Source organism: Zosterops lateralis, assembly GCF_965231275.1.
Source record: "Zosterops lateralis genome assembly, chromosome: 4".
In the NCBI taxonomy this organism is placed as follows: Eukaryota; Metazoa; Chordata; class Aves; order Passeriformes; family Zosteropidae; genus Zosterops; species Zosterops lateralis.
This window is the reverse complement of record NC_139765.1, coordinates 73,109,508-73,128,594: the sequence shown is the minus strand read 5'-3', so window position 1 is coordinate 73,128,594 and position 19,087 is coordinate 73,109,508. Positions and strand designations below refer to the sequence as shown.

The 19,087-nt window shown below is 42.8% G+C and overlaps 1 protein-coding gene across 2 annotated transcripts in view; it reads right to left on the bottom strand.

Annotated features, from left to right (window-relative positions):
• Positions 1 to 7,660: 7,660 nt before the first annotated feature.
• The window catches only part of UBE2H (ubiquitin conjugating enzyme E2 H), a 47,057-nt gene continuing 35,630 nt past the window's right edge, over positions 7,661 to 19,087 (bottom strand). For both annotated transcript variants that reach the window (XM_083859700.1, XM_083859701.1), the window contains 4 exons: positions 17,091 to 17,130; positions 16,741 to 16,793; positions 15,136 to 15,264; positions 7,661 to 10,366 (listed from right to left, as the gene is read on the bottom strand). In XM_083859700.1, the coding sequence (XP_083715826.1) occupies positions 10,242 to 10,366; positions 15,136 to 15,264; positions 16,741 to 16,793; positions 17,091 to 17,130 (347 nt within the window). In that variant the 3' untranslated portion in view covers positions 7,661 to 10,241. The remainder of the gene's footprint in view (positions 10,367 to 15,135; positions 15,265 to 16,740; positions 16,794 to 17,090; positions 17,131 to 19,087) is intronic.

Below are 19,087 nucleotides of genomic sequence, written 5' to 3'. Positions count from 1 at the left end.
TAAAGAAATATAAAAACATAAATCTCTCGGGGATGGGGCTGGTCAGTGCCTCCCCCCGCCCCCAAGGCGCGTTTGCAGCTCTGGGCTCCAGCTCCACAAACCAGCCCGACCAGTTTGGGGCCAGGCTGCCCGCTGGGACCGGGATCGGGTTGCCGCAGGCCGGGATGGAGGGTGGGAGAAGCCAGCGGTGCTTCCCGGGTTGTTACTTTTATTTTTTTTTTTTGGTTAAACCCCCTGGAAAGTGGAGCAGAGGGGGGCTGGAGTAGGGGCAGCCCCCCAAAGAGAGATGGGGGGAGAGGGGAGGACAAGGAGAGGAGGATGGTGATGGGTCCTGGGATTGGGATGCTGGAGAAAGGAGGATCCTGGGATGGTTCCCAAATCCAGGGTGGTCCTGAAGCGTTGGAGTACCTCTGGTGGTCCCCAAGACTTGGTGTGGTCCCCAAGAGCCAGGGGTGGTCCCCAAGACTTGGTGTGGTCCCCATGAGCCAGGGGTGGTCCCCACGAGCCAGGGGTGGTCCCCATGAGCCAGGGGTGGTCCCCAAGACTTGGTGTGGTCCCCAAGAGCCAGGGGTGGTCCCCACGAGCCAGGGGTGGTCCCCAGGAGCCAGGGGTGGTCCCCACGAGCCAGGGGTGGTCCCCATGAGCCAGGGGTGGTCCCCAAGACTTGGTGTGGTCCCCAAGAGCCAGGGGTGGTCCCCATGAGCCAGGGGTGGTCCCCATGAGCCAGGGGTGGTCCCCACGAGCCAGGGGTGGTCCCCAAGACTTGGTGTGGTCCCCAAGAGCCAGGGGTGGTCCCCACGAGCCAGGGGTGGTCCCCAGGAGCCAGGGGTGGTCCCCACGAGCCAGGGGTGGTCCCCAAGACCTGGGATGGCCCCCACAAGCCAGGGGTGGTCCCCAAGACCTGGGATGGCCCCACATCCCATCAGGTACTTCCCGTGTTTCCTCAAGTAGGGAGGCACCTAGGATGGTCCCCAAAAGGGTCCTGGAGATCTCAAGACACTTCTGGAGCTTCCAAGATTATCCCCCAGGAAAAGAAGAACCCCAGATGGTCAGGATGATCCTCAAGACCCCAGGATGGTGTCCAAAAGCCTGGGATGGTCACTGAGAGCCCAGGATGGCTCCTGAGGCTCCAGAACTGTCCCCAAGCTGGAAAACATCCCAGGTGATCCCCAGAGACCAGGATGGTCCCTCCCCAAGATCCTTGGATGGTCTCCAAGCTAGAAAGAACCTGGGATGATCCTCAAGAGCCTGGGATGGTCCCTGAGTACCTGAGATGGTCTCTGAGCTCCCAGAATGATCCCTGAGCTCCCAGAATGGTCCCTGAGCTCCCAGAATGGTCTCTGATCTCCCAGGATGGTCCCTGAGTTTCTGGAATGGTCCCTGAGCTCCCAGGATGGTCCCTGAGTTCCCAGGATGGTCCCTGAGTTCCCAGGATGATCCCTGAGTTTCTGGAATGGTCCTTGAGCTCCTGGGATGGTCCCTGAGCTCCCAGGATGGTCTTTGAGCTCCCAGGATGGTCCCTGAGTTCCCGGGATGGTCCCTGAGTTCCTGGGATAATCCCTAAGTTCCCAGGATGGTTTCTGAGCTCCCAGAATGGTCCCTGAGCTCCCAGAATGGTCCCTGAGCTCCTGGGATGGTCCCTGAGCTCCCAGGATGATCCCTGAATTCCCAGGATGGTCCCTGAGCTCCCAGGATGGTCCAGGATGATCCCTGAGTTCCCAGGATGGTCCCTACCAAGGAATGACCTTGGATGGTGTCCAAGACCGTGGGATGATCCCAAGCAAGGAGGCACCTGGGGTGCTGCCCACGCCAAGGGATGATCCCAAAACTGGAACATCCTGATGGCCAACCCAAGCACGGAATGGAGCCCTCAGCTCCAGCCTCATCCCCCTCCTGGCACCACCCACGTTTGGGCCGAAATTTACGCGTCCCGCGTAAGCCGAGCGCAGTAAAACGGCCCCGTTTAAAAATTTACGTGGCCTCCTTTTGTTCCTCCGCGGAATATTTGATGAGGATGGACCTGGAAGAGGCTCTGGAAAGGTGGAGGGGGCCGGGCCGGGCCCAGGGCTGGGGTGGGGGATGGAAGGATGATGCAATATTGATGTGCAGGGATGATGAGGGAGAGCAGTCGAGGTGCATTAGCCAGGGAGCCCTCCCGGCACGTTCCGTGGCAAAATTCTCCCCCATTCCATGAGATCCCGGGTTAAAAATGGGGTGGGAGCTCAGGGAGAGGGAGGTGGGAGCCTTGTTGACCTCCAGCATCATTCCAGTGTCACCCCGAGCTGGGATGTGCAGGATGAACTTCCCCTTCCAGTGGGTTGGGGGCCTTTTGGTCTGAAGCTGTTGGTGTCATCACGTTCAGGTGGGGAGAGGAAAATTGGGGATGAAGGGAGGAATTGGGGAAAAAGAGCTGAAAATTGGGAAGGAGCAAAGCAGGGAGGGAGAAATCCCAGCTCCAAAAGGCTCAGAATCACCATTATGGGGAAAAACTGGGGTGATTTGTCACCAAACGCGCCCTGAGCTGGGAGTGTTCTCTGCAGGAGCACTCCTGGTCTCCTGGGATGTGACAGGGGTGGTTGGGATCCATCTGGGAAGGTCCATTGTGGCTCCAGCCCCAATATTCCAGCCGGGAACACACGATCCTTGGTTTGCTCCATTGGACAGGCACATCCTGAGCCGCCATCCGGGGTCTGGATGAAGGAAAAGAGATCCACACAACCATCCCTGCCCCTCCTGCCATTCCCAAGGGGTGCAGAGGGCTCAGAGGGGGGGTCCTGGTCCCGCTGTGGGGGGCCAGACAGGGCCGTGTCCCTGGGGAATGTCATGCATTAGTAATGGCCACCGATCCGCCGGCGCTGACGGCATTTCTTCCAGCCGGGAGGAACAATTCGGGTGTAACCGGAGCTGGTCCGGGGCAGGCGGGAGGCTCAGGTGTCCCCCGGGGACAGTGGGGTCACCACCAGTGGCCTGTCTCGTCTGGGTGCCCTCTTGGGGCTCGGGGTGCTGCTCTGGATGGATGCAGGATTTCTGCACGGATGGAAGTGGTTCCCAAGGTGGAAGGTCCCGGCAGTCGGCGCAGGGACAAAGCCAGGAGGGCTGGGAATGTCCTGCTCCCACCAGGAGCAGCCCCAGAGCCCTGAGCACCCACCACTGCTGGGGTGTCCCTGTTTGTCACACGGCTCTGGGGCCCTGGGGTTGGCACCAGCCAGGGCCTGACAGGGGTGGCATCAACCAGGTCTGATGGGTGACACCCAGAGACCCCTGGGGGTGACACCAACCAAGGCTGGCACCCAGGGACCCTTGGGAGTGACACCCAGAGACCCCTGGGGGTGACACCAACCAAGGCTGGCACCCAGAGACCCTTGGGAGTGACACCCAGAGACCCCTGGGGGTGACACCAACCAAAGCCTGATGGCGATGGCACCAAGAGACCCCTGGGGGTGGCACCCAGGGACCCCTGGGAGTGGCACCAACAAAACCCTGATGGTGATGGCACCCAGATCCTCATGGGGGTGGCACCCAGGTCCCCACAGGGATGGCACCAAGCAGAGCCAGAGCCCAGTGGAAATGGCACCCAAACCCTTCAGGGATGGCACCCAAAACACCCCAGGGAGAGCACCCAGAGCCCAGGGAAGAGAGAAGCTGGATCTCCAGAGTCCTCAGGATTCCATGGGGATGTCACCCAAAGGCCTGTGCAGACAGGACCCAGAGAGCCACAGGGATGGCACCCAAAACTCCATGGGGTTGGCACCCAAAATCCCTTAGGGATGGCACCCAATGGAAATGGCACCCAAAGTTCCCAGGGAAGGGCACCCAGAGCCCAGGAGTGACACCGAAGTCCTGCCAAGTGGCCCCCAAAGCTCCTGGGGGACAACAGCCAAAGCCCTGCAGTGGTACAAGTCAGAGTCCCCTGGGGATGTCACCCAGAGTCCCATGAGATGTCACCCAGAGTCCCATGGGAATGTCACCCAGAGTCCCATGAGATGTCACCCAGAGTCTCATGAGATGCCACCCAGAGTCCCATGGGATGTCACCCAGAGTCCCCTGAGGTGTCACCCAGAGTCCCATGGGGATGTCACCCAGAGCCCCCTGAGGTGTCACCCAGAGTCCCCTGAGATGTCACCCAGAGCCCCCTGAGGTGTCACCCAGAGTCTCACGGGATGTCGCCCAGAGTCCCATGGGGATGTCACTCAGAGTCCCATGGGGATGTCACCCAGAGTCCCATGAGGTGTCACCCAGAGTCTCATAGGAATGTCACCCAGAGCCCCCTGAGGTGTCACCCACATCCCACGGATCCCAACGCTCAGGGGTTTGCCCTTTGCCACTGTCACAGAGCGGTGACACCTCTGGGTGTCCCCAGGGCAGGATGACATCTCTGGTGTCCCCCCATGTCACCCTAACAGTGTCCCCCCAAACCACAGCCACGCCAGAGGGGGGACAGCGGGTGGCACTTGGCACCCAGGGGACACTGCCAGGGGACAGGGAGGACACCCAGACTGGGCAGACTGGGAGGCCACTGGTGGGGCACGGGGGCCACCTGCTGGGCAGAGGGGACAGTGCCACCCCCGGCAGAGGGGACACCGCCAGGGTCACTGTCAGGATGGGAGGGGACAAGCCACGTCCCAGCCCTTGTCACCTTCCCTGGCCCCAGACAACCCCCTGGGGGGTCCCTGAGCTGCTCCCACTCCCTGTCACTGTTCCCTGCACAAATTATCCCAACTCTGAGCCCAAACCGGGAATTTTATCCCGAGAGATTCTCCAGAAAGGATCCACTCTGCCTAATTACCATCCATTAATTGATTAATTATCCCTTGGAATCCCAGGCAGCCTCACCTTGGGACTTTTCCAGCTGCAAGGAGAACTTGGGATCCACAAATGAAGGAATGGGAGGAATGGATCCTTCCCTTGCCAGCCCCAAAATCCTAAAAAATAAATCAGTTTGGGGACCATGTCTGTGATCAGATGGACACCACAAAGAGCTGGAAAAGGTTGGAAAAGATTGGAAAATCATCAACCATCAGCTCCAGCTGGTCGTTCCCAGGTGGAAAAATGCCCAGAGATGGGTTTGGGAGCTGATTCCAGCCCAGGCTCTTCCCTGCAAGCCCAAAGAGCAGCCAGGTTTTTCAAGGTATATACAGATTTTATTTAAAATAAAAAAGAAGAAGAAGTTTACAGTTCTTGAATTATTATACACAGCTATTGGAGAGGTTATACCCAGAGCTGCGCCGCTCCACCAACAATGTGAGGGGGGGAAAAGAGGAGAAAAAGGGAAAATAACAAAGGGAAAAATGAAAAATAACAAAGGAAAAAAAAAAAAAGGAAAAATATCAAAAAGAAAAAATAATAAAAGAAAAAAAAAAGAAAAAAAAAGAAAAAAAAAAGGGAGAAAAAAAAAAAAAAAAAAAAAAAAAAAAAAAAAAAAAAGGAAAAATAACAAAATCAACCAAAAAAAGGGCAAAACCACCCCGAGATCTCCTCAGGTCTCACCCAACATGAACCCAGCACAGGTGGGGGAATTGTGGCTGTTGCAAAAGGGGCAGCAGGATGTGGAGGAGGAAGGAAAAAAAATGGGGAAAAAAGGAAAAAAAATAAGGAAAAAAAATAAAATAAATTTGTCAAACGTATCCCAGCCTTCCCAACGCCTTTGGCATCCACCAAAACCATCCCTGGCTGGGGAAAACTCGGGGCCAGGGGGACGTGGGGACGTGTCCACTCAGCTTCTCCTTCCAGGGAAAACCTCGAGGGAAAAAGGAGGAGGAAGGAAAGGGGGGAGAAGGCAAAGGTTGTTCCCAAAGAGGCTCCAAGGGCTGTGGCAGAGTTTGGCAGTGGGGAGCTCATCCCTCATCCCGGGCTCTGGCACGGGATTCCCAAAGTCACACCAGAACTGTGGGATGAAAAACACCCTGGAGATGATAAAAAACACCGGAAGATGATCAAAAAACACCCTGGGGATGATCAAAAACACCTCGGAAATGATCAAAAACACTTGATGATGACCAAAACCACCTTGAAGATTATCAAAAACACCCTGGGGATGACCAAAACTGCCCTGGTGATGACCAAAAACACCCTGGAGACAAAAACACCCTGGGGATGATCAAAACCACCCTGGAGGTGACCAAAACCATCCTGAAGATGACCAAAACCACCCTGGTGATGACCAAAATCACCCTGGTGATGACCAAAACTGCCCCGGTGATGACCAAAACCACCCTGGTGATGACCAAAACCATCCTGAAGATGACCAAAAACCCCTGGTGATGACCAAAAACACCCTAGGGATGACCAAAAACCTTGAAGGTGACCAAAAACACCCTGGAGATGACAAAACCACCCTGAGGATGACCAAAAACACTCTGAAGATGATCAAAAACCCCTGGTGATGAACAAAAACACCCTGGAGATGACCAAAAACACTCTGAAGATGACCAAAAACACCCTGGGGATGATCAAAAACCCCTGGTGATGAACAAAAACACCCTGGGGATGATCAAAACCACTTTGAAAATCAAAAACACCCTGGAGAAGACCAAAAACATCTTGAAGATGATAAAAAACACCCTGGAGAGGATCAAAAACCCCTGGTGATGAACAAAACCATCCTGAAGATGACCAAAAACACCCTGGAGGTGACAAAACCACCTGAAGATGACAAAAACCATCCTGCAGATGACCAAAACCACCTTGAAGATGATCAAAAACACCCTGGAGATGATCAAAAACCCCTGGTGATGACCAAAATTATCCTGAAGATGACCAAAAACACCCTGGAGATGACCAAAAACACCTTGAAGATGACCAAAACCACCCTGGTGATGACCAAAACCACCCTAGTGATGATAAAAAAAAATGCTAAAGACGATCAAAAAAAAGCCGAAGATTATTTTTTTAAAAAAGTTCTCTCGCTTCCAACACAGCTCCACCTTTTCTTCCAAACTTTCACAGACATAATTTTTATGGGAGGGGAGAAGATTCTTTTGGGAGATTTGGAGCGAAAATTAAAAAGGGAAAAATGTAGGAGAGGAAGAAGGAGGTGGGACAGGAGCAGCATTTTTGGCAGCTGGTTTTTCCTCCCAGGATTAAATCCTGGGATTTGTCCCAGCTCAGGAAGTGCTGGGAATGTGTATTTTTGTGCTCCATGAATCCATCCCGTTGTGTCTCACACAGCCAAGTTGTGCTTTCCCCAATTTTTTTAATTTTTTTTTGGGAATTTCAGCTCAGTGTTTCCCCATCCAGCAGTTGGATGCTTTAAATCCACATAAAGGGAATGATGGAGATGAAAAAAAAACACCCTGAAAGGGAAAGGGGAAGGGGGCGAGGGAATTAGAACACTATTTTTATACAATATTGAAAAAATACAAATTTTTATTGTGATTTTTTTTTGGTTGCCTTTTTTTGTTGTTGTTCTATTTTATTTTTTTTATTTTTTTTTTGGTGGATTTTTGTTGGATTTTTTTTCTCGAAGCTTTTTTTTTTTCCTTTTTTTTTTAACTGAAATCACCACCCAGCACTTGACTCTACTCCTAAATAGCACCTACAAGTAAAAAAAATTATAGCACAAGCAAAAAAAAAATAAAAATAAACTGCCCAGGGCAGCAGGAAAAGCGAATTAAACGTGGCCCCTCCCTTCCCCCATCCCCAAATTAATGAGCAAACAACGTGCTAGATAAAGAGTTAATTAATTACATCATTACACGTTAAATAATTCATATTAAACCCTCCAACAAGCCACAAAATGTTAAGATAGAGAATTGAGCACAGTATCAGCCACAGCCCTGCTGGAAAAGGATGGGGAAAAAAGGAAAGGAGGGAGAGGAAAAAACCTTTTGCAGAAAAGAAATTTGTGGTAGTTTTTTTTTTTTTTTATTAAGGAAATTCATGCCAAAGCCAAGTGGGACTCGATGGGAGGTTTTTTGTGTTTTGTTTTCTCCCCACAAAAAAAAAAAGAAAAAAAAAGAAAAAAAAAAGCAACAGAAAGGAAATAAACTGATTGTGCTTCGTGAATTAAAGACGGGGTTGGGATGTGCCCCAGCCCCACCTCGGTGGAGTCTGGAAAGGAAAAGGAAAACAAACCCAATAATTCTGGGAAAATGACAAATGTACCAGTCTGACATTCAAAACTCCGCTCCAGAGTCGCTCAAGGGTGGGTTGATTTTCTTTCTTTTTTTTTTTCTTTTGCAGGTCTCATCAAAAATGAAAAAGATCTTGTCCAAACCCTTTGGAAAAAAAAGAAAAAATCCCCAAAAGAAAAGAGCAGGTAACATTCAGCTTTTTAAAAAAATCCATCTCAAGTTTTGAATCTCCGATGCACAATTATCCCAATTCAAGTATCCCAAGGAGACATTGACTGAGCAGATTTCTAGGAATAACAGCAAAAAAAAAAATAAAATAAAAATAAAAATAAAAATAAAATAATCTCTCAGCTTGCTGCAAGACACCAGGAGAAATCCAACATTCCAATTCCCAAACATCCTGGGGGAAAAAAAATAAATTAAAAAAAAAATCAACAAACCAAAAAAAAGAAAACCAAACCAACCAACAAAAAATAAACCAAAGAGTGAATTCATTTGCTTCCTCAATTGGTGCTTTTTAGGCTTTTTTTTTTATTATCATTATTCACCTCAAATTTTGTGGGTGGTGTTTTGTTGTGTTTTGTTTTGGTTTTGTTTTGTTTTTTTTTCTTTTTTAGATCATATTCTTTGTTAACCCTTAAGGAATTTTTATCCTGTTGTACACACACAAAAAAAAAAAGCAGATGGGAACCAAGTTGGTGCGGGAAGGGGGAAGAAAGAAAGATTAAAAAAAAAAAGTAAACAAAAAAAAAAAACCCCAAAAAACCCAAAAAAACTCCAAAAACAAAAATCGGAAGATAAAAAAAAACACCAAAAAACCCCAAAAAAAAAAAAAAAACAAACAAACAAAAAAAAAACCCCAAAAAAAACCCCCAAAAAAACCCAAAACAAAACAAAACAAAAAAAAAAAAAAAAAAAAAGGAAAATCAGAAAAAAGAAATATTAAAAAAATAATAATAAAAAAAAAATAAAAAAAGGAGAATCAGAATCGGTGCCGACAAATTCGTGGATCTGAAGCTCTGGAGAGGCCAAATCCATCAGGTCACAGCAATTCCCAGGACAACGTGTCTCAACCAGATTTCCAGCCAAAAAAAAAAAAAGGGAAAGAAAATAAGAAATCATAATAATAATAATAATAATAATAATAATAAAGCCAAGTGGAAGCCGTTCAAAGGCAGCAGGTTCCAAACTGGGCCACAGGAAGAGTTTTTTGACTTCCACGCGCTCCGGGTTCAATCCCAGTTCCAAGAGCATCATCCGTGGGGGTTCTGGGTGGTCCTTCCCTCCCAGCCAAGGGAACAGCTCCTAATCCACACCGAGCAAAGGGAACAACATCCAAAGAGCTTTTTGTTTTGTTTTGTTTTTGTTCCAAAAGTGCCCCAAGGGGCTGGAGCAGTGGCTGTCAGTGCCCGCAGTTCGGGAGGGCCGGGAGGAGTCCACAGCAAGAACGAAATTCCAAAATTCCGAGTCTTTCTCCGCCTTCGGTGCTCTCAGGAGCTCCATGTGGTTTGGTTTGGAGTTAAATCCTTCTTTTTTTTCTCTTTTAAAACACCTGGAGGAGCCCCTTCCATCCCTACACAGCTCTACCACCGTCCTCAAGGTTTTTTAGTCTCAGAGGAAACACCAACAATCCCTTGATCCAACAGCAAATCCCTCTTTTTTTTATTTTCCATTGTTGTTTGGATTTATTTTTTTGTGTGTATTTTTTTTTTTTGCTAATTCCCTCCCTCCCAGGGCAGCTTTTTTTTTGTTTTGTTGTTGTTTTTTTTTTTTTTTTTTTTTTTGGTAGCACACCAAAGTTTGACCTTGGCCAAATGGAAAAGAAAGAAAAGAAAAAAAAATAATAATAAATCTCAACATGCATGCATCAGGGCTTGCATATTGCTACCAGAATGGAATGTTGGGAATTAACTCTAAATGCACCTCGGGAATCAGGGGGAGGGGAAAAAATGACTGAGAGAGAAAAAAAAGAGAAAAAAAAAAAAAAAAAAAATCAAGATCTAAAGGGTGATATATATATATCTATCTATATATATATCAATGCTATAATTCATAAAAACCTTGTTTAGTAATAAAAAAAATTGCTTTGTTTAAATATGAATATTATAGTCTGCTTCTCATGGTTAGGAAATTAAGAGTCTCTCTCTGAAAAGCAGGTGGGCTCCTCTACTACAATTCCATATCCTGAGCCTCATCTTCCGAGAAGTCGGACATGGAGCTCTCGGACGAGCTGTCCCCGGTGCCTTCCTCCTGTTCTTTTAGTGCTTCTTCTGTTGCATATTTCTGGATGTATTCTGGATAGGAGAGAGAGAGAGAGAAAAAAAAGAAAAAAAAAAAATGGTGTTTAGGGATAGGGGATGAAGTTGTGAGAGGTTTGGTTACAGCGCGTTCGATAAATCGGAGAAATGATTTATCGTGAAGATTGAAAATACTCTAAAATGTGATTATGCGTAAAATAATAAAAATTATCTTTTTAAAGTGTTATGAATTATCATCGAATTAATACTGATAAATCATATAGAGATAGAAATTAGAGATTATCCCACTGCCCAGAGAAGCTGCCTCATCCTATGGGAATGTTCCAGAACTGTTTGGGACAATGGAAGATTCCCTGGAATTAAATATTCCTTAAAGTCCCTTCTGACCCAAACCACTCCAAGATTCTGTGACACATCCCTGAGGTGATTTCTCCCTCCCCAGAGCTTTCCAAGAACTGGAAAACTGGGGAAAAACCCAAGGAAGTTGTTATTTATTCCCTGCACAATCCAGCCAAGGGAACCCCAAGTGCTGTTGCTGCAAAACTCCTTTTTGGGGATCTCAGAAATTCCCTCTGGGATTATTCCAAATCCACCTGAACTCTGGTTTGCAGCTGCTTTAGGAGCTTCCAGGACAGGAAAACACCAGCATTTCCTTCCCTGGCTGCTTCCAGGGGATATTTTCAAGTTGAAGCTGCTGCTGGAAAAAGCCTCCTCAAGCCTGAATTTAAATTTAAAGCCCTTCAAGCTTTAAATGTCATTTTTTTTATCCAGGAAAGCTCCGTGTTCCTGGGCTGGGTTTTGTTTTTTTGGGGTTTTTTTTAAGGTTTAATCCAGGAAAAATGAAATTTCCCAGGAGTTTCTATGCTGAATGTTGCATTGATTGGGATTTGCATTGGGATTTTTGGTCCATCGAGGGAAAAAAAAAAAAAAAAAAAAAAAAAAAAAAAAAGAACAAAATGACAAAAAGTGACAAAGCATCACCCACAGGAGGGTGTTGAGGCTTAGGATTCTATTGGAATTTCAGAGCTGTGGGGTGGGAGAAATTACCCCAGAGATGTCCTGGGCAGGAAAAACTCAGCCTGGAGATGCTCCAGCTGCTCCTCACCTTCCCAAAGGAAAATCCCACAGGAAATCACCCACACAGGAGAACAGAAATTACAAATTCTGAGCCAATTCCAAATCGGGAATTACAAATTCTCCCATCCCCAAAACCACCAGGTGACACAAACCTTCCCTGAGCTCTGAGTGACAAAAACCCCAAGAGCAGCAGCAGGAAATAAATGATGGATTGAGCTGCCAGGATCCGCTGCAGCAATTTGAACGTGTCCAGAGTTATTTTTGAAAATCAGGGATGACGAGAGTTTGAGCTCCATCCCATCCTTGTCACGCAAATCCTGGGCACAGCCAGAGATTCTGGGATTTATGGAAAACGTTCCAAGCACTTCCAGCTCCTTCCAAATCATCTGTACCAGGCTGGGAATGTGGGAATGAGGCAGCAGGTTTATTCCTTTATCCCAAGGGGTGTCCTCAGAGCTTCCTTGGGTTGAAATCAGGTTTTTCTGGCTTTTTTCCAAGGATATTTTTGGATTTTTGTGAAAGCCCAGAGGACTCTCAGTGCTGGCATTGGAGATTTTATCTGACAAATCTTTTTTTTTTTTTTTTTTTTTTTGCCTGGAAGCTCCCTGGTATGAAGAATAGATAAAATAAAGCACAATTCCTTATTTTTAATCTAATTTCTTGTGTTTGCAATACCAAGTCAGTTCATGCCTCACTCACCAGATTGCTTGGACAGTCCTATTTATCCAAATTATTTATATTTATATATTTTGGGAGTTTTCCTTGCTTGCAAAGAGGTTCTGACCTCGTTTTGTCCTTCCAACCCTTCCAGGAGCAGCTCCAGGCACTGTGGATTCTCCCTCCTGCTCACACCAACATCCTGATTCCAGGGAAAACCTTTTTCCTTTTTTTCTGGAGGCACTTTTGACCTGTCAAAGCTCCTAAACCCCTTTATAGTTTAAATTCCTCCAATTTTATCCCTTGTCTTCCAGTCTTTATTAATTTCTCTGCAGCTTCCAGGCAATGGATCTAAGAAGCCTTGGCTGGACTAGGAAGTAGCAAGGAGGGATTCTGATTAATTTTATTAATTTTTATTTTAATTATTTTTATTTTATTTTCATTAATTTTAATTTATTAGTTTTATTAAATTTGTTAACTTTATTAATTTTTATCAATTTATTAATTATTTAGTATTTTCCACAAATTCCTGCTCTGCCCCAGTGCAAAACCATCTCATCACCAACTCCTTGATTGCTGCTCTCAGAACTTTCCAATAATTTAATAATTTAATTTATTAAAAAAATGAATTAATTGTTCCACTGAGTGTTTAAGATTGGTGAGTTGGGCACTCTTTTTGCCTTTATTTTTTTTTTTTGATCACACACTTTTAGCCTCAACATCCTAAAAAAATTCACCAAAGGAAAAAATTTCCTTTGGTCCTTTCTTTGGAAAAGTGGCAAAAGCTGATCCCCCACACCAAATCCATGCTGTGATCCTGTTCTACATGAGGAATTCAGGCTTTTTTTCTTCCAAATAATTTCTCCCATCTCCCAAAATCCCATTGAATCCTAATCCAGTTTCCTTCCTATTTTTCCCTGTTTAAACTCTGCTGGTGATTTCCAACCCTCATCCCCTTCCTTCCTTCACATCATCCCATTTGAAACTGGAAAAAGGAAGGAGAAAAACAGGTAGTGAATCCTAAAATTGCACCAAAACCCCATCATTCCTTCCCATCTTTCCCTGTTTAAACTCTGCTGGTGATTTCCAACCCTCAGCCCTTCCTTCCTTCACATCATCCCATTTGAAACTGGAAAAAGGAAATAAAAACCAGGCAGTGAATCCCAAAACTGCAGCAAAATCCCATCACTCCCTATCTAAACTCTGCTGGTGATTTCCAACCATCAACCCTTTCCTTCCTTCCCATCATCCCATTTGATGTGAAGGAAAAAAAATCACTGATTGAAAATTTTCCTTTGGTCCTTTTCTGTGGAAAAGTGGCAAAAGCTGATCCCCCACAACAAATCCATGCTGTGATCCTGTTCTACATGAGGAATTCAGGGTTTTTTTCTTCCAAATAATTTCTCCCATCTCCCAAAATCCCATTGAATCCTAACCCAGCTTCCTTCTCATCTTTCCCTGTTTAAACTCTGCTGGTGATTTCCATCCATCAACCCCTTCCTTCCTTCCTTCCCATCATCCCATTTCAAACTAGAAAAAGGAAGAGAAAAAAAACCCTTCCTTCCTTCCCATCATCCCATTTGAAACTGGAAAAAGGAAACAAAAACCAGGCAGTGAATCCCAAAACTGCAGCAAAGTAAATCCATCATTCCTTCCCATCTTTTCCTGTTTAAACTCTGCTGGTGATTTCCATCCATCAACCCCTTCCTTCCTTCACATCATCCCATTTGAAACTGGAAAAAGGAAATAACAAATCCAGGCAGTGAATCCCAAAAGTGCAGAAAAAAAAAATCCATCATTCCCTGTTTAAACTCTGCTGGTGATTTCCAACCATCAACTCCTTCCTTCCTTCCCATCATCCCATTTGAAAATGGAAAAAGGGAGAAAAAAACCAGGCAGTGAATCCCAAAACTGCAGCAAAAAATCCATCATTCCTTCCCATCTTTCCCTGTTTAAACTCTGCTGGTGATTTCCAACCCATCAACCCCTTCCTTCCTTCCTTCATATCATCCCATTTGAAACTGAAAAAAGGAAGAGAAAAAAACCCTTCCTTCCTTCCCATCATCCCATTTGAAACTGGAAAAAGGAAGAAAAAAAAAAAAAAGGTAGTGGATCCCAAAACTGCAGCAAAATCCCATTTTTCCCTGTTTAAACTTTGCTGGTGATTTCCAACCATCAACTCCTTCCTTCCTTCACATCATCCCATTTGAAACTGGAAAAAGGAAGAGAAAAAAAACCCTTCCTTCCTTCCCGTCATCCCATTTGAAACTGGAAAAAGGAAATAAAAAACCCCAGGTATTGAGTCCCAAAACTGCAGCAAAACCCCATTTTTCCCTGTTTAAACTCTGCTGGTGATTTCCAACCATCAACTCCTTCCTTCCTTCCCATCATCCCATTTGAAACTGGAAAAAGGGAGAAAAAAACCAGGCAGTGAATCCCAAAACTGCAGCAAAATCCCAACTTTCCCTGTTTAAACTCTGCTGGTGATTTCCAACCCTCACCCCCTTCCTCCCTTCCTTCACACCATCCCATTTGAAACTGGAAGAAGAAAGGAAAAAACCAGGCAGTGAATCCCAAAACTGCAGCAAAACTTCATCATTCTCTATTTAAACTCTGCTGGTTTTTTCCATCCCTCATCCCCTTCCTTCCTTCACATCATCCCATTTGAAACTGGAAAAAGGAAATAAAAACGAGGCAGTGAATCCCAAAAGTGCAGCAAAACTTCATCATTCCCTGTTTAAACTCTGCTGTTTTTTTCCATCCCTCACCCCCTTCCTTCCTTCCCATCATCCCATTTCAAACTGGAAAAAGGAAGAGAAAAAAACCCTTCCTTCCTTCCCATCATCCCATTTGAAACTGGAAAAAGGAAGAGAAAAAAAACCCTTCCTTCCTTCCCATCATCCCATTTCAAACTAGAAAAAGGAAGAGAAAAAAAACCCTTCCTTCCTTCCCGTCATCCCATTTGAAACTGGAAAAAGGAAATAAAACCCAGGCAGTGAATCCCCAAGTGCAGCAGAGTAAATCCACCCTCCCCTGCAGACAGAGCAGCAGTAACTGCTCCCAGGGCTGACCTTTGATTTTCTGTTTGTACTCCTCCGGCCGGTGCAGGTACATGGCGGCGGCGTCGCCGTTCAGGGGATCGATGGGGTTGGGATAAGCCAAGAGCTGGGGCAGGAACGACTCGAATATGTTGGTGAGATCTGCAAGGGAAAGAGAATTGTGGTGTTTGTGTTTTCAGAGGTGGAAAAATCCCCAAAAAATCATCCTGGGAGGTGCCCAGGTGGCAGTGTAAAGTCTGATGGGAAAGGGGTTGAGAGTGTGGGAAGGAGGTGGAGTTAAGGGAGTAAAATTGAAAATAACATTTAAAAATAGAATATATATATATTAAAAAAACAAACAAAAAAAGCAACCAAACAAAGAAAACATAATAAAGAATAAGAATAAAATTTTAAATAATAAAATAAATAAAATAAAAAATAAAAAAAAGAATAAAAATAAAAATAAGTAATAAAAATAAGAATAAGAATAAAGATAAAAATAAAAATAATGAATATAAAAATAAATAAAAAACATAATAATAAGAATAAGAATAAAAATAACAAAATAAAAAATAAAAATAAGAATAAAAAAACAAAATAAAAAAATAAAAATAAAGATAAAAATAAAAAATAATAAAAATAAATAAAAACCATAATAAAATAATAATAAAAATAAAAATAAGAATAAAGATAAAAATAAGTAATAAAAATAAAATAAAAAACATAAGAATAAAAATAAGAATAAGAATACGAATAATAATAATAATAAAATTAAAAAATAAAAATATGAATAAAAATAAGAATAAAAATAATAAAAATAAGTAATAAAAATTAAAAATATGAATAAAAATAAAATATAATAATAAAACAAAAAACCAATAAAAATAAGAATAAGAATAAAAATAATAAAAAAATAATAAAAAAAAGGAATAAAAATAAGAATAAGAATAAAAATAAAAATAAGAATAAAAATAAAATAAAAATAAAAATAAAAATAAAAATAAAAATAAAAATAAATGGAAGTTGATGGAAGAGCTGCTGCAGCTCCTCCCAGACTCCTCCTCCCCACACACAAACATTGATGTCCAGGGGTTTAAACAAAAAAAGGGACGGAATTTTCCTCATTTTTAATCCTGAAAAATCAGGAAAAACTCCAAACCCCTGGAGCACAAAACCCACTGGAATTATTTCTTTTTGTCCTCTTTTATGGAAAAGAGGAAAATCTCCCACACCAAATCCACACTGGGAATTCCAACATTTCAATGAGAAATTCCAGCAAAAATCAATTTTTCAGTGAAGAACCTGAAGGATTTGATGTCCACAATTCCCTGAATTTCTTCCACAAAGTGTAACTGGAATATCTGAAATTCTCATTTTTAAATACTCAGTTGTTTTCCCTCTAACAATTCCAGCCAATCTTTAAATTCTGGTTTAAATTGATCTTTTTATGTCTAAAAAAAGCAGATTTTTAACCATGAAAACCACTTTGCAGCATCAGAGGCAACACCTCCCAACTTGCAAAAAAAAAAATTCTTATTTTTCTTGGCTCAGGGAGGAGTTTCAAATTCAAAATCAAAGAAAAAAAAACCCAAAAAAGTGTCCTGAAATCATCAATAAAGAGGAAAATTCCCAACTCACCATAGAGAGCTGTCCAGGTTTGATTGATTACATCTAGACAAACAGTTCCTGACCTAAAACACATGGAAAAAAAATGGAATTAATACTGGAAAAACACTCTAAAAATTGAAAAAAAAAAATTTAAAAATCGTCCTCAACCCCTTCCTTAAGAGTTTGGGATTTATTTGGATTTATTCTCTGATTTATCCTTATTTTGGGATAAATAAATAGGAATAAATTTAATCAATTTTCCCAAGAAAAAAATCAATTGGGATTTTACTGGCACAGGGAACACACAACCAAAAAAATTGTAGGAAAATATCTGAGATTTTTAGAGGATTTAACACAAAAAAAGGAGATTTTTTACTTACGCTTCGTCAATGTTGGGATGGAAGATTTTATTCATGAATCCTGCAGGGAGACACAGAGGGAAATTAGCAGAAAAAAACCCCAAAAAAACCCAAATAAATTTATTTTTTTTAACATGAGAAGTGTAGAATTTATGGAACAAAGACTCCAAGCCATAAATAACCTTTAAAATCATAAATAACCTTTAAAATAAGCAGAATTCCCTCAAAATCCAGGGAAAATCAGGAAATTCAGGAAAACTCTGCAGCGCAACCAAAAAACTTTTTGTTGGATCCTGAAAATTCCTTTCCAAGGAGCTCCTTCACCTGATGAAGTGGCTTTAGAAGTACAAAAATAAACACAAATTTATGCTCAATATTTGATTTTTTAAAATATATTTTTCCCCAACAGAGATTTTTCTATGAGTTTGACGTCACGACATTAATTTACAATTGTGAGCCAGGATGGTGATAATTCAAATATTCAAATTTTCCATCAACACAGCAAGTGAAAATTTGAAATAAATTCTCCTTTTCCCCTTTTTTTAGTGAGAATTTGAAATAAATTCTCCTTTTCCCTGTTGTGTCACCTTTTTTTCTGAGAATTTGAAATAAATCCTCCTTTTCCCCTTTTTTAGTGAGAATTTGAAGTAAATTCTCCTTTTCCTGTTGTGTCACCTTTTTTTTAGTGAGAATTTGAAATAAATCTTTATTTTCCCTGTTGTATCACTTTTGTTTTTACTGAGAATTTGAAATAAATTCTCTTTTTTGTTGTTGTGTCACCTTTTTCTAGTGAGAATTTGAAATAAATTCTCCTTTTCCCCTTTTTTTAGTGAGAATTTGAAGTAAATTCTCCTTTTCCCTGTTGTGTCACCTTTTTTTTAGTGAGAATTTGAAATAAATCTTTATTTTCCCTGTTGTATCACTTTTTGTTTTTACTGAGAATTTGAAATAAATTCTCTTTTTTGTTGTTGGGTCACCTTTTTTTAAGTGAGAATTTGAAGTAAATTCTCCTTTTCCCCTTTTTTTAGTGAGAATTTGAAATAAATTCTCCTTTTCCCTGTTGTGTCACCTTTTTTTCTGAGAATTTGAAATAAATCCTCCTTTTCCCCTTTTTTAGTGAGAATTTGAAGTAAATCCTCCTTTTCCTGTTGTGTCACCTTTTTTTTAGTGAGAATTTGAAATAAATCTTTATTTTCCCTGTTGTATCACTTTTTTTTTACTGAGAATTTGAAATAAATTCTCTTTTTTGTTGTTACGTCACCATTTTTAAGTGAGAATTTGAAATAAATTCTCCTTTTCCCCTTTTTTCAGTGAGAATTTGAAATAAATCTTTATTTTCCCTGTTGTGTCACCTTTTTTTACTGAGAATTTGAAATAAATTCTCTTTTTTGTTGTTATGTCACCTTTTTTAAGTGAGAATTTGAAATAAATCTTTATTTTCCCTGTTGTTTCACCTTTTTTTTATTGAGAATTTGAAATAAATCCTCCTTTCCCCTGTGGTGTCACCCTCCCCAAGCCCAAAATTCCCCAAAAACACGTCCCAGGTGGGAATTTCTCCAGGAATCCTTTTAAACCAACAGCAACTGTTGCTTCTGATGAGGATAAAAACAGGGAGGAAATTCAGGTCTGGGATGTTGATTCAATCCATGGATAAAAAAAAAACTCCTTCCAGGATTCAAAAAACATAAAATTTTTCTTCCCAGAGCAGCCCAAAAAAGCCTAAAAAAAATCCATATTTATTATTTAAAAAGCCCCAAATCTCCCCCACCTTCATCCAAAAGCTTCAGGTGAGGTCCTGCCCAAACAAGGAGCGATCCCAGTGACAAATCTGGGATTAAAATCCCTTTCTTTCCATAAATTCTGACACAAACACAATCCCAGCTTTGCTTGGATTGAAGGATTTTGCACAAATCCAACCCCAAAAGCAGAACAATCTCCAAGAGGAGAATTCCACAAACATTTCCAGGTTGAGAAGGGAATTTTAGGAACAGCTTGGAAGGATCCAGCTGGAAGAACTG